A 14,636-nucleotide genomic window follows, 5' to 3' on the forward strand; every position below is an offset into this window, starting at 1 on the left:
TTAATTCTATGTAAAACCTGTATCTTTCATCAAAGTTTGTGATGAGTATTTCTGTTATTTGATGTGGCAATCTCTGCAATTTCTCCGGATGTTTTGTAGGCATTTCTGAACATGGCGCCAATGTAAACTGAGGTTTTTGGATATACAGTGCCTTGCGAAAGTATTCGGCCCCCTTGAATTTTGCGACCTTTTGCCACATTTCAGGCTTCAAACATAAATACATAAAACTGTATTATTTTGTGAAGAATCAACAACAAGTGGGACACAATCATGAAGTGGAACGACATTTATTGGATATTTCAAACTTTTTTAACAAATCAAAAACTGAAAAAATTGGGCGTGCAAAATTATTCAGCCCCCTTAAGTTAATACTTTGTAGCGCCACCTTTTGCTGCGATTACAGCTGTAAGTCGCTTGGGGTATGTCTCTATCAGTTTTGCACATCGAGAGACTGACATTTTTTCCCATTCCTCCTTGCAAAACAGCTCGAGCTCAGTGAGGTTGGATGGAGAGCATTTGTGAACAGCAGTTTTCAGTTCTTTCCACAGATTCTCGATTGGATTCAGATCTGGACTTTGACTTGGCCATTCTAACACCTGGATATGTTTATTTTTGAACCATTCCATTGTAGATTTTGCTTTATGTTTTGGATCATTGTCTTGTTGGAAGACAAATCTCCGTCCCAGTCTCAGGTCTTTTGTAGACTCCATCAGGTTTTCTTCCAGAATGGTCCTGTATTTGGCTCCATCCATCTTCCCATCAATTTTAACCATCTTCCCTGTCCCTGCTGAAGAAAAGCAGGCCCAAACCATGATGCTGCCACCACCATGTTTGACAGTGGGGATGGTGTGTTCAGGGTGATGAGCTGTGTTGCTTTTACGCCAAACATAAAGTTTTGCATTGTTGCCAAAAAGTTCAATTTTGGTTTCATCTGACCAGAGCACCTTCTTCCACATGTTTGGTGTGTCTCCCAGGTGGCTTGTGGCAAACTTTAAACGACACTTTTTATGGATATCTTTAAGAAATGGCTTTCTTCTTGCCACTCTTCCATAAAGGCCAGATTTGTGCAATATACGACTGATTGTTGTCCTATGGACAGAGTCTCCCACTTCAGCTGTAGATCTCTGCAGTTCATCCAGAGTGATCATGGGCCTCTTGGCTGCATCTCTGATCAGTCTTCTCCTTGTATGAGCTGAAAGTTTAGAGGGACGGCCAGGTCTTGGTAGATTTGCAGTGGTCTGATACTCCTTCCATTTCAATATTATCGCTTGCACAGTGCTCCTTGGGATGTTTAAAGCTTGGGAAATATTTTTGTATCCAAATCCGGCTTTAAACTTCTTCACAACAGTATCTCGGACCTGCCTGGTGTGTTCCTTGTTCTTCATGATGCTCTCTGCGCTTTTAACGGACCTCTGAGACTATCACAGTGCAGGTGCATTAATACGGAGACTTGATTACACACAGGTGGATTGTATTTATCATCATTAGTCATTTAGGTCAACATTGGATCATTCAGAGATCCTCACTGAACTTCTGGAGAGAGTTTGCTGCACTGAAAGTAAAGGGGCTGAATCATTTTGCACGCCCAATTTTTCAGTTTTTGATTTGTTAAAAAAGTTTGAAATATCCAATAAATGTCGTTCCACTTCATGATTGTGTCCCACTTGTTGCTGAAAAAAATACAGTTTTATATCTTTATGTTTGAAGCCTGAAATGTGGCAAAAGGTCGCAAAGTTCAAGGGGGCTGAATACTTTCGCAAGGCACTGTATATATATTAACGGATCCATATCGATTTACTATGGGAATAAATATCACTGAATTACATAGCATGGAGACTGGTCTTGATAAATCAATCCGATTTTTATTTGGAAATGTTAGGATTATTTTGCTTTTCATTATCACAATATTAAAAACGTTCAAATGCATTCATGAATTAAATCGCTTTAGCCGACATGTTGCGGTTAATCTGATGAAGGTGCAAATGGGCCTATTTATATAATGAATATGATTTCGGAGGGCAGAAATTATTAAATACTAAAGCATTAGACCTATCACTGAAGGTGTCAGTCATACAAAAGTTATAATTAAATCCGTACTGATTTTCTATCAAATTAGTAAGAATGTCTCACCCCATGTCCAAGAATGGCCTTTGTATCTTTATTCAGATTACAACTGCTCACTTTCGATTATTTGAAAATGAAATAATACAATAAATATTGTAGTTAAACTCAAATATACCAATTGATTTAAAAAACATTATTTAAAAAAAAAAGTTTAAAAAAGGTCAAACTTTGTAAATGATATCATAAATATGTTACACATGCAGCTAACACGGAAATGTCTGCTCTACCCAAAATTAAAACCAACTAATTGCAGCATTACTGCAAAAATGGAAGAGGCAAGCAGAAGGGGGAAAAAGTAAGGAACTTGTGTATCGGCCCTGGAGGTATTTGAAAACATGTTCTCAAACACTTGTTTTTCACAAGGGCTATTAGTAGGACACTATGTGGTCACAAAAACACCTCTCTGACATAGGGTCCTGCATAACTCTTGATGATGTCATTGAATGTCTCGCCAGCTTTGATCCATGCCTGAGCCTGCAGCATGCAAAGTTCTCTGTTTGTCAGACAAATTATTGTGACAAAACTACAGAAGTCAGAAGATTACATACACCTTAGCCAAATACATTTAAACTCAGTTTTTCACAATTCCTGACATTTAATCCTGGAAAAAATTCCCTGTCTTCGGGCAGTTAGGATCACCATTTTAGTATTTGGTAGTATTGCTTTAAATTGTTTAACGTGGGTCAAACGTTTCGGGTAGGCTTCCCCAAGCTTCCCACAATAAGTTGGGTGAATTTTGGCCCATTCCTCCTGACTGAGCTGGTGTAACTGAGTCAGGCTTGTAGGCCTTCTTGCTCGCACAGGCATTTTCAGTTCTGCCCACAAATTGTCTATGGGATTGAGGTCAGGGCTTTGTAATGGCCACTCCAATACCTTGACTTGTTGCCACAACTTTGGAAGTATGCTTGGGGTCATTGTCCATTTGGAAGACCTATTTGCGACCAAGCTTTAACTTCCTGACTGATGTCTTCAGATGTTGCTTCAATATATCCACATCATTTACCTTCCTCATGAAGCAATCTATTTTCTGAAGTGCACCAGTCCCTCCTGCATCAAAACACCCCCCCACAACATGATGCTGTCACCCCTGTGCTTCACGGTTGGGATGGTGTTCTTCGGCTTGCAAGCCTCCCCCTTTTTCCTCCAAACAGAACATAATAGTTATATTTTTGTTTCATCAGGCCGAAGGACATTTCGCCAAAAAGTACGGTCTTTGTCCCCATGTGCAGTTGCAAACCGTAGTCTGGCTTTTTATGGCAGTTTTGGAGCAGTGGCTTCTTCCTTGATGAGCGGCCTCTCAGGTTATATCGGTATAGGACTTGTTTTACTGTGGATAATAGATACTTTTGTACCTGTTTCCTCAGGCATCTTCACAAGGTATTTTGCTGTTGGTCTGGGATTGATTTGCACTTTTCGCACCAAAGTACGTTCAACTCTAGGAGACAGTATGCGTCTCCTTCCTGAGCAGTATCACGGCTGCGTGGTCCAATGGTGTTTATACTTGCGTACTATTGTTTGTACAGATGAACGTGTTACAGTCAGGCGTTTGGAAATTGCTCCCAAGGATGAACCAGCCTTGTGGAGGTCTACAAATATCTGAAGTCTTGGCTGATTTCTTTTGATTTTCCCATGATGTCAAGCAAAGAGGCACTGAGTTTGAAGGTAGGCCTTGAATTACAGCCACAGGTATACCTCCAATTGACTCAAATTATGTCCATTAGCCTATCAGAAGTTTCTAAAGCCATGACATCATTTTCTGGAATTTTCCAAGCTCTTTAAAGGCACAGTCAACTTAGAGTATGTAAACTTCTGGCCCACTGGAATTGTGATACGGTGAGTTATAAGTGAAATAATCTGTCTGTAAACAACTGTTGGATAAATTGCTTGTGTCATGCACAAAGTAGATGTCCTAACCAACTTCCCAGGATGTGTGACCGAAGAGAGATAACACGGGTTGACACAGAATACCATTTGGGATGGATACCAAGGCAAATGTGGCTTACCAGTGAACCTCCGGGTGTTCATCATTAATACTGACTTTCAGACGTTTCTGTCCATGACTAATGCAACCCGAAAAAGCATTAAAGACAGAGTTAATGAGTACTTCAGGTCATCGAGAAAGTCTGGACATGGCCTGCTCTGCCTTATGTAAGTAATTAGGCACATTACCATGTTCACTATGTAATGTAGGGTATGTTTACTAGTCAAACTGCACAGTAGCCTAATAAACATACGCATTTTGAAATAGTAAAAATAAATAAATAAACGAATACAATAACGTATTTCTATCACGGCAGATGCTGTGTTTTTGGTTGATGGCCAATATTAAACACAGTCAAATGCATTTGTGAATTCAATTCTTTCTCTTCTATGTGCTGGAGTTCATTTAAGAATAAAGTAGGCTAATGAAGGCAACAAATTGTTGCTTACTGAAACTCCCAATGTCATCCAATTGTTATAATAGGATTTGAAGCAATAGCCTACTTGAATGTGGTCAACTACTTCAGCACTGTTTCGCGCTGCTCTGAGACAAGCAAGACTACTTAATAAAACAGTTTTAAAAAAAAAATCTAATTCAATAATATATTTGTAGCACTATAGATGCTGTGGTCAGTCAGAGTTGAGTCCTATTGTAAAGTGTAGCCCAAAGGCCAAAATGGGCAAACTTGCAATGTATTCGATGCTTAAGTACTCTAAAACCAGATTTGCCCCCCAAAAATGCACCAACCCCTACAAATATATTAATTTATTATTAACCCTGCATTATAAGTGTACAAAATACCCTTAGATATTAATTTAGAATCCTCTAAATGTAATTAGATCAGCTACTGTACAAGGACATTTTATTGATTTGCCAGTATTTTCGTTTAGAGATTCTGGTAAACTCGTTGATATTTCCTTTTATGTGTCCTACCAATTATTATTGGATTATTCACTTAGTTAGGATGGCTTTTGTGGAGATCAGACTGTCATTAATTTGATATTTGTGCGTTTTTGACCAAATGTAAGTCAGAACAAATACTTATTTCACTTTTATAATATTCCTGTTGCTATTGTTAGATGTAAACACAAGAAATGTGTATGTAGAGGGGTAGCTTTCTTCACGAGTTCTCTTACCATTTTGTACAATTGTGTGATCAGTCTACCAGTTGGTGTAACTGGAATGTTAATTCTCTTGAGAGGAATTATGGTGTGTTATTTTTGCCTATTCTCATTGTCCTGTTGGTTTTGTCAGACGGCACAGTAGCCTAATAAACATATGCATTTTGAAATAGTTGTATGTTTTAAATTTAATTCAAAACCACGGTAGATGCTGTGTTTTTGGTTGATACCCAAAATTAAAAAGAGTCAAAAGCATTTTTGAATTCAATCGCTTTATTGTTGAATTATTTAAGGCTCTTTTCTCTTCTCTGTGCTGGAGTTATTTTAAGAATAAAGTAGGCTAATGAAGGCAACAAATTGTTGCTTACTGAAACTCCCAAAGTCATCCAATTGTTATAATAGGATTTGAAGCAATAGCCTACCCGCGTGTGGTAAACTATGCCAGCACAGTTTCACGCTGCTCTGAGAAAAGCATGGGGACTGGTCTTGATAAATCAATTAGACTTTATTTTCACTGAATCTCCATTTGGATATTGGTTAGCCTACAATTATGGTGTGGAAATGTTAGGATTATTTTGCTCTTCACTTTGTACAGCGCTGTCACGACTTCCGCCGAAGTCTGCTCCTCTCCTTGTTCGGGCGGCGTTCGGTGGTTGACGTCACCGGCTTTCTAGCCATCGCCGCTCCAGTTTTCATTTAGCCATTTGTTTTGTCTTGTTCCCTTGACTCGCTATACTGGTATGCGTTTATTTCCGTGTTTTATTTCATGAGGTATGTTTATTTGTTTGTACATATTATTGTGACTGTTTGCGAGTTTTCACTTTTGCCAATTGGCTGGAGGTTTCGACGCGGTGGCGTCCGTCTGTTGGTTTCTCCTGCCTAAATAAAGTGTGCGCCTGTTCACAACTCTCTGCTCTCCTGCACCTGACTCCGCTCCCAGTACGCACATCATTGACAGCGCCATATTTTACTAACGAAAACTCTGAGGGTTTAGTTTTTAGTTTTCCTTGGAATTAGAAACACCATAATATTAATCTAATTAATTAAGTTACATTTCTTAAAATCAATCCCATATACTATGATCTTACAAAAAAGGCTTAAAATTCTCTCGTACAGCCAATATTGAAAACAGTCAAATGCTTCTCAATAATGACCTCTGGTGGTCAAACTAGGACTAACTAGCATTAATGGCAACAATGGCTGACACTTAAATAACATTCCATAGAATCCTGCGGCAGCCCGCAAGCTGTGCTGCAGTATGATGCAACTTCTAAAGGAAGATCCAGTGTAAATTACATTTATTGGACATGATTTAGAAAGGCACACACCTGTCTATATAAGGGCCCACAGTTGACAGTGCATGTCAGAGCAAAAACCAAGCCATGAGGTCGAAGGAATTATCCATGGAGAAACGAGACAGGATTGTGTCGAGGCACAGAACTGGGGAAGGGTACCAAAACATTTCTGCAGCATTGAAAGTCCCCAAGAACACAGTGGCCTCCATCATTCTTACATGGAAGAAGATTGGAAACACCAAAACTCTTCCTAGAGCTGTCCACCCGGCCAAACTGAGAAATTGGGGGAGAAGGGCCTTGGTCAGGGAGGTGACCAAGAATGCGATGGTCCCTCTGACAGAGCTCTACAGTTTCTCTGTGGAGATGGGAGAACCTTCCAGAAGGACAACTATCTCTGCAGCATTACACCAATCAGACGTTTATGGTAGAGTAGCAAGACGGAAGTCACTACTCAGTAAAAGGCACATGGCAGCCCATTTGGGAATTCTCTGGTCTGATGAAACCAAGATTAAACTATTTTGCCTGAATGCCAAGCTTCATGTCTGGAGGAAACCTGGCACCATCCCTACGGAGAAGCATGGTGATGGCAGCATCTTGCTGTGGGGAAGTTTTTCAGTGACAGGGACTGGAAGATTAGTCTGGATCGAGGCAAAGATAATCCGAGCAAATTACAGAGAGACCCTTGATGAAAACTTTTTCACCTTCCAATTGGACAATGACCCTAAGCACACAGCAGAGATAACACAGGAGTGGCTTTGGGACAAGTCTCTGAATGACCTTGAGTTGCCCAGCCAGAACCTGGACTTGAACCTGATCGAATATCTATGGAAATACCTGAAAATAGCTGTGCTGCAGCGCTCCCCATTCAACCTCACAGAGCTTGAGAGGATCTGCAGAGAAGAATGGGAGAAACTCCCCAAATACAGGTGTGCCAAGCTTGTAGCGTCATACCCAAGAAGACTCGATGCTGTATTCGCTGCCAAAGGTGCTTTAACAAAGTACTGAGTAAAGGGTCTGAATACTTAAGCAAATGTCACATTTCAGTTTTTTTGTTGGTGAAAAAAATAGCAAAATATTCTGAAAACGTGTTTTTGCTTTGTCATTATTGGGTATTGTGTGTAGATTGATGGGAATAAGGCTGTAACGTAACAAAATGTGGAAAAAGTCAAGGGGTCTGAATACTTTCCGAAGGCACTGCATGTTAAGTTGCTAAGAGTGCTGACTGACTGGAGACATGCAAGCAGAAAATACAACATTTGTGATTTAGTGACAATCATGTAAAGTTGTTAAACCTCTGTTATGGCAGAGAGAGAAGTCGCCCCCAAAAAAGAGAGCAGAGTTAAACCTGCCAAGACATGCCATTATACAAGTTGAAGCCTTTTAAAAGCAGCTTAGTAAAATGCCAGCTATCAGAAGATTTGAGATGTACAGTACATGGCACGTTTTGGGAAGCTAAAGTTTGTACAGGGATGTATTAAGTTAATCTCTGCTTACAAGCCAATGTAAATTAAGAGCCACTATGGCACTTGAGTGACGATGCCAAAGAGTGAGGCTATTTAGGTATTACAGTCCCCAGTTTCATCAAGTCCTTGCGTTTCTACTGTAAATACCAGAACATATAATTCATACCTAACGAAGTATTGGTCATATTATTTGTCCTCTTACCTCCAAAGTAGAGGTTGTCTCCTGCGTCCATGTGGTCCGCCAGTTCGATGGTTGAGGACGGCTCGCTGTCCAGAGTCATGGTGACCTGGAGACTTCGGGAGCCGAGACTCACGGTGTGCCACAGTCCATCATTCACCCTGTGACCTGTGGAGACAGCAGGGTGTAGGTTCTGGGTGGTTTGGAGACTTTAAAATACACTATCAATCTCTGCACATCACTGTTATTTTACCATAGCAACTACACTGTTATAAAAACAATTTACAAAAAAAATGTACAGTTTTATATTTATATATACAATCTGTTTGTCTGCAACAAACCTCTGCATTCACTCTGTTGCTCTCGCAGATGTTGACTTTATGGATCTCCCTCCACACTACACACACATTTCATATAGTTTCCCTTACATTACCAAATAAACAAAGGATCACCAACAATCCCCATCTGTTGTGTTTGTAGTTCCATTCTGAGAAGGAACCAATGGTAAACCTCAGTGGTATAATCTTTGGTTTTTGATTTAATTAAGCCCAGGCCTTTACAGTGAAGGGCATCCAAGCTCTGTGTGTGTCTGCTCTGTCTACAATCCCCTCTGTGCTTGCCATCTGCTTACAGGGTTGCAGGCTAGGAAAATTACAATGGAATGTAATTAAATGTGCTAGATTTCAGGCAGTAAATTGTTTGAAACAAACAAAAAAGCACACCTGGTTCAAACATTGACTCTGAGAAGCCTCCAACATGCAACAGATGGAGGACGACCTCGGATTGTTACTGATAACATCTTGATTATGTTGCAGTGAGTGAGATCAGTCTCAAATGAGCACACAGACACAGAGACGGGTCAAACATAACTCTGTCTGTGTGCTATGTCTTGCTAATAAGCATGTAAAAATAACTAAATCCAACAATAAGGAATCCCACCTCCATGCATATTTCATCTCCCCATTGTTAAAAAATGAACAAAACCAAATGCTTATCTTTTTGTGTGACAGACCTGGGTTCAAATACTATTTCAGGCATTTAAATTACTTTTCAATACATTTCAAAACAAGTATTCAGATAACCTTGATTTGAAAAGCTGACCTTTTTCTCAATACATTGCAGTCAATGGAAAAAGACAAGTGTCACAGTTTGGATGTTTATGACATACATTGAATTCAATGGGAAAATATGAGTGTCACAGGGTTGACGTGTATGTCCAAACATTGCAGTCAATGTGGAACAATTAGTGACAGTGATGAAGCTAAAGTCAATAGGAAAAGATTAGTGTCACCGGGTTGAAGCTTATGTCAATACATTGCAGTCAATGGGAAAAGATGAGTGTCACAGGGTTGATTCCTAAGTGAATACATTCCACTCAATGGGGGAAGATTAACATCACAACATGGAAGCATAGAGAAAGGCATCACAGGCATGAACCGTCCTCTCCCTCTGCCTCCTTCCCTCTCTCTCTCTCTCTCTCTCATATCTCTTTCTCCCTACCTCCCCTCTCTCTATCTCTCTCTTTCCACCCGCTCTCCTTCACCCTCTATCTCCCTCCTTCTTTCACTCCACTGAGGTCCACAAGTGAAGGGAAAATGTGAGAGGAGGAGAGCATGTAGATGCAATAAGGAATTATAGTACATTGAGCAAGTGATCATGCTGTTGTATGTGGCTGCTATGAACTGTGTTTGCGTGTGATCAGCAGTGTATTCATTCCCGCCGATTATAGTGCTGTCCCTGACTAAAACAAATCTTGGTCAACCGGGAATTGTCTGTTTTTGGTCAAAAGCTATTGATAAAAAAATAATGTGTATTTTTCCATATATAGACCCACCCTATGTTTGAATAGAATTAGCTATATGTACGTTACTTGAGCATGTCTCATGCTTTAAGCACTGCGATTTGAAAATGAAGACACACATTACTAGAGGGAACCAGAGATCAATTCAGAGAGATCAATTCCACCAGAAGACAAAAACCTGTTCCTGACCCTCCTGCTTCTGCTGCATGCTGCTGCTGGCCTTATGCTCCGGAAGTTGCCGGCAATAAGCAACCTTTTACATTTGGAGTGGCAAGTTATCATACCATTTCTGGTATACCATCTGCGTGCCAGTTATGATTTTCATGGAACAGATTCATTTCATGTGTCATGTGGTTATTCAAAATGATAGCTAAATGAAAACGATACAAATATAAAAGTAACTTCTATTGCCATTGCCATTATGTAAAAAATTGCCCTACATAAAGCCATCAAATAAAAACATTGCAGCCTGCAGGTAGAAAATATGCTGATAAAAATGAATATCCTATAAATCCCATTGGATATGCATGGCCTGTCTGCAAGGAACTTGAAACTATTAACTTGGTCCAGCCAAAAGCTCCTGCTAGCAAACTTTCAACATTGTATAAAATATTCTGGGCCCTCAGAGTTTCAGGTGGCAGTGAGCTCCCGGACAGACAGACACAGCTGTAGGCTATTTGCCCAAGGGATAAGAAGTAATTAGGTAGGCCTTTTTAATGACGTTTCACTGGATCAGAGCATTACATTTTTTTTCTCCATTCATGCTGAATAGTTATTGAAGGGGGGGGGGCCGGAAAGATTTTTCAAATAAGCTAGGTTGAGGAACTATTCTCATTGCATGTAAAAACAGACTTGTTTACTTGATGTTTGAGGTGAAGAAAAATGGTGAGTTAAGACAATCAGAAATAGTATCAGATCCCCAAATGGGCACATTTATAAGCCTACATTTGCGCGCAGGCCAGGTAGCCTAGGCCTACTTCTATGCGTAAACAGGTGCGTGTTCTTACTCAAGACTGACAGGAATGCTCCTAACAAAAGACAATTAATACTTGTAAATGGAATGAAATAAACCCAAACTTTTTTCTCACAAGTGTAGCCTAGGTTGTGCGCTACGCAAATAATGTGTCCACTCCTACAAACACAATGGTAAGACTGTAATAATAATATATTGAATGCATTAACAGAAATTGCCGTAAAACATTGCCAAACAAACATTGTAGATTGGAAATTATGGTAATTAATGTTAAATGTACCACTGGTGATACTGGTGTGCCATCCCCGCGGCATCCACAATGGATTAGTCCTCTCAGACAGGCCTGAATCCAACAGGTGTCTCGTGGTGCCATATGTATATTTTTTTATATATATTTTTTTTACTACTTCACTAAAATAATCTTAGTCGACCAACAGCCTATCAACCAAACAATCGAATAATCGACAAAATGGGGTCAGCCGTAGCAGATTCTGTTGAAAAATGTTTCTTAAAACTTCTTAGGGATCAAATCCCGTTAACGGGATCGATTTGACAACATCCGGTGAAATGGCAGAGCGCCAAATTCAAATTAACTTACTATAAATATTCAACTTTCATGAAATCACACAAGCAATACACCAAATTAAAGCTACATTTGTTAATCCAGCCAACGTGATTTCAAAAAGGCTTTACGGCGAAAGCAAACCATGAGATTATCTGAGGATAGCACCCCACCAAACAAACACATGACATTCATATTTCAACCCGCCAGGCGTGACACAAAACTCAGAAATAACGATATAATTCATGTCTTACCTTTTAAGATCTTCTTTTGTTGGCACTCCAAAATGTCCCATAAACATCACAAATGTTCCTTTTGATCGATAAATTCCGTCGTTATATATCCAAAATATCTATTAATTTGGCACGTTTGATCAAGAAAAACCCAGGTTCCAACTCGCGCAACATAACTACAAAATATCTAGTAAGTTACCTGTAAACTTGTTCCAAACATTTCAAACAACTTTCCTGATACAACTTTAGGTATTTTTTTACGTAAATAATCGATAAAATTTAAGACGGGATAAACTGTGTTCAATACCGGATGAAAACAAAGTGGAGCGTGCTTTCAGGTGACGCGCCTCTAACAAACAGTACACTTCACTCCACCCTCGTTCTGAACTGCCCTACTTCTTAATTTCTCAAAGGAAAAACATCAACCAATTTCTAAAGACTGTTGACATCTAGTGGAAGCGATAGGAACTGCAAGCAAGTGCCTTAGAAATCCAGATCCTCATAAAAATCCCATTGAAAAGAGGGTTAGGGTTAGTGACCTCAAATATATTTTTTCCTGGACAGTTTGTCCTCGGGGTTTCGCCTGCCAAATAAGCTCTGTTATACTCACAGACATAATTCAAACAGTTTTAGAAACTTCAGAGTATTTTCTATACAAATCTGCTAATAACATGCATATCCTAGCATCTGGGCCTGAGTAGCAGGCAGTTTACTCTGGGCACACTTTTCATCCGGACGTGAAAATACCGCCCCTAGTCTTAAGAAGTTTTAAGTGGAAGCAAAAGGAACGAAACATGGATAAACATATCTGAATTTGTACAATAGAAATTATAATTTCAAACTGTTGGACCAATGATTACACCCTAGATCAGCTAGATGCAGGCGAGAGTGTGCAAGGCGGTATAGAATGTGCCACTGTCTATCACCTTGATTACTCTCATTTTTCTCTCTACCTGTGCACCTATGTTGTAAACCAGGCTAGGTTGTAGCAACTTCATGGTGGATTTAGGGAAAATGTAAGTATCATGTAGTAGCCAATGTTACACTGAGCTGGGTGGAATATGAATGACAGTCATCCAATATGCTGTGATAGAAATAAGGCTGTGCTCATAAAAAAAATATTGCCCTCCCTGATCTTAAACGGCACCGACCACCACTACTGTTAGGATAGGGTTGAGCTGGGAGTGGACATGAGGCTAGGGTTAGGGTTAAGGCCTAGAGTTTATGTGACCTCGAGTTAATGTGATTTTGAGTGACATCGGGAGAACGGTTGAGACTAGAAACAAAATTTGTTGAACAGACACTCCCGATGAACGCAAGCCTACATATGACCATGTGCAATTAATTATTCACAATAAAAATTTGGTCCACAGTGAACAAGGCTTTTCTTTCAAAGAAAAGCATTACCTACAGCCCCCACATAACTATGACGGCCCATTGACTGCGATTGAGCTAGCTAAATATCTGAGGCTGGCATCCGACCCTAACCCGCTAATATAGAAAATGTGCTGTAGGCTACAGTCAAAGACGACATGACAATTTTTTTTGACAGGGGGGGTACATGTATTTGATCGTTGATCGTCAACTTGTCTATAATTAGATACATGCAGCTTCTCATCTGTCATTATATGTTGCCCTAGAATAATGAAATAGACCTTTGCTCACCAGAATAATATCATAAATTAATAGAATAAATGGTTCAATCAAGTTGACATCGGTAAAGTTTTCTCTGTCATCTCTGCTTCGTTTGCAGAGCAAAGCCGTTTAAGGACCAATGAGAAAATGTAATTACACAAAACAAATTGAAATATATTCTGTTCTAAAATTTCCAAATGACATCATTTTGACCAGTTGTAAGAAATTATAAAGCTGTAAAAAATTACACAACGTGTTTCTGATAAGATTTCAGGTTGACTGCATGGTGCACATTTCATGTGGTTGAAATACTATCAGCTTCTATGAAAATTATTGTCACGCCCTGGCCTTAGTTATCTTTGTTTTCTTTATTATTTTGGTTAGGCCAGGGTGTGACATGGGTGATTTATTGTGTTCGTCTTGTCTAGGGGTTTATTAGATTATTGGGGTTGTGTTCAGTTTAGTTGTCTAGGTAAGTCTATGGTTGCCCAGAGTTGTTCTCAATCAGAGGCAGGTGTTTATCGTTGTCTCTGATTGGGAACCATATTTAGGCAGCCATATTCTTGGGGTATTTTGTGGGTGATTGTTTCCTGTATTTGTGTTTTATGCACCAGTTAGGACTGTTACGGTTTTCACTCACGGTTCTTGTTTTGTAGTTGTGTTCATGTGTAGTATTTCTTATTAAAAGGAACCATGGACACTTACCACGCCGCATATTGGTCCTCCGATCCTTCTCGCCTCTCCTCTTCGGAAGAAGAGGAGGAAATCCGTGACACTGATAAAGATAGCTCCTCTACAGATGATCCTTAACTGGACATTTGCATTCTCTCAAGATGGTGAAATGAATAAATAATATTTCTTCACTCCAGTTCCCAAGTCAAAATGTACAGTTGAAGTTGGGAATTTGCATACACCTCAGCCAAAAACATTTCAACTCAGTTGTTCATAATTCCTGACATTTAATCCTAGTAAAAAATCCCTGTTTTATGTCAGCTAGGATCACCACTTTGTTTTAAGAATGCGAAATGTCAGAATAACAGTAGAGAGAATTATTTATTTAAACTTTTATTTCTTTCATCACATTCCCAGCTGGTCAGAAGTTTACATACACTCAATAAGTTTTGGCCCATTCCTCCTAACAGAGCTGGCGTAACTGTGTCAGGTTTGTAGGCCTCCTTGCTAGCACACGCTTTTTCAGTTCTGCCCACAAATTTTCTATAGGATTAAGGTAAGGGCTTTGTGTTGGCCACACCAATACCTTGAATTTGTT

The 14,636-nt window shown here is 39.6% G+C and overlaps 1 protein-coding gene across 2 annotated transcripts in view; it reads right to left on the bottom strand.

The window, feature by feature from the left end:
* LOC110520175 (contactin-associated protein-like 5) overlaps positions 1-14,636 on the bottom strand; it is a 119,343-nt gene that overhangs the window by 29,915 nt on the left and 74,792 nt on the right. For both annotated transcript variants that reach the window (XM_021597306.2, XM_021597305.2), the window contains exon 9: positions 8,187-8,330. In XM_021597306.2, coding sequence (XP_021452981.1) covers positions 8,187-8,330 — 144 coding nt within the window. The remainder of the gene's footprint in view (positions 1-8,186; positions 8,331-14,636) is intronic.

Source organism: Oncorhynchus mykiss, chromosome 3, assembly GCF_013265735.2.
Source record: "Oncorhynchus mykiss isolate Arlee chromosome 3, USDA_OmykA_1.1, whole genome shotgun sequence".
Lineage (NCBI taxonomy): Eukaryota > Metazoa > Chordata > Actinopteri > Salmoniformes > Salmonidae > Oncorhynchus > Oncorhynchus mykiss.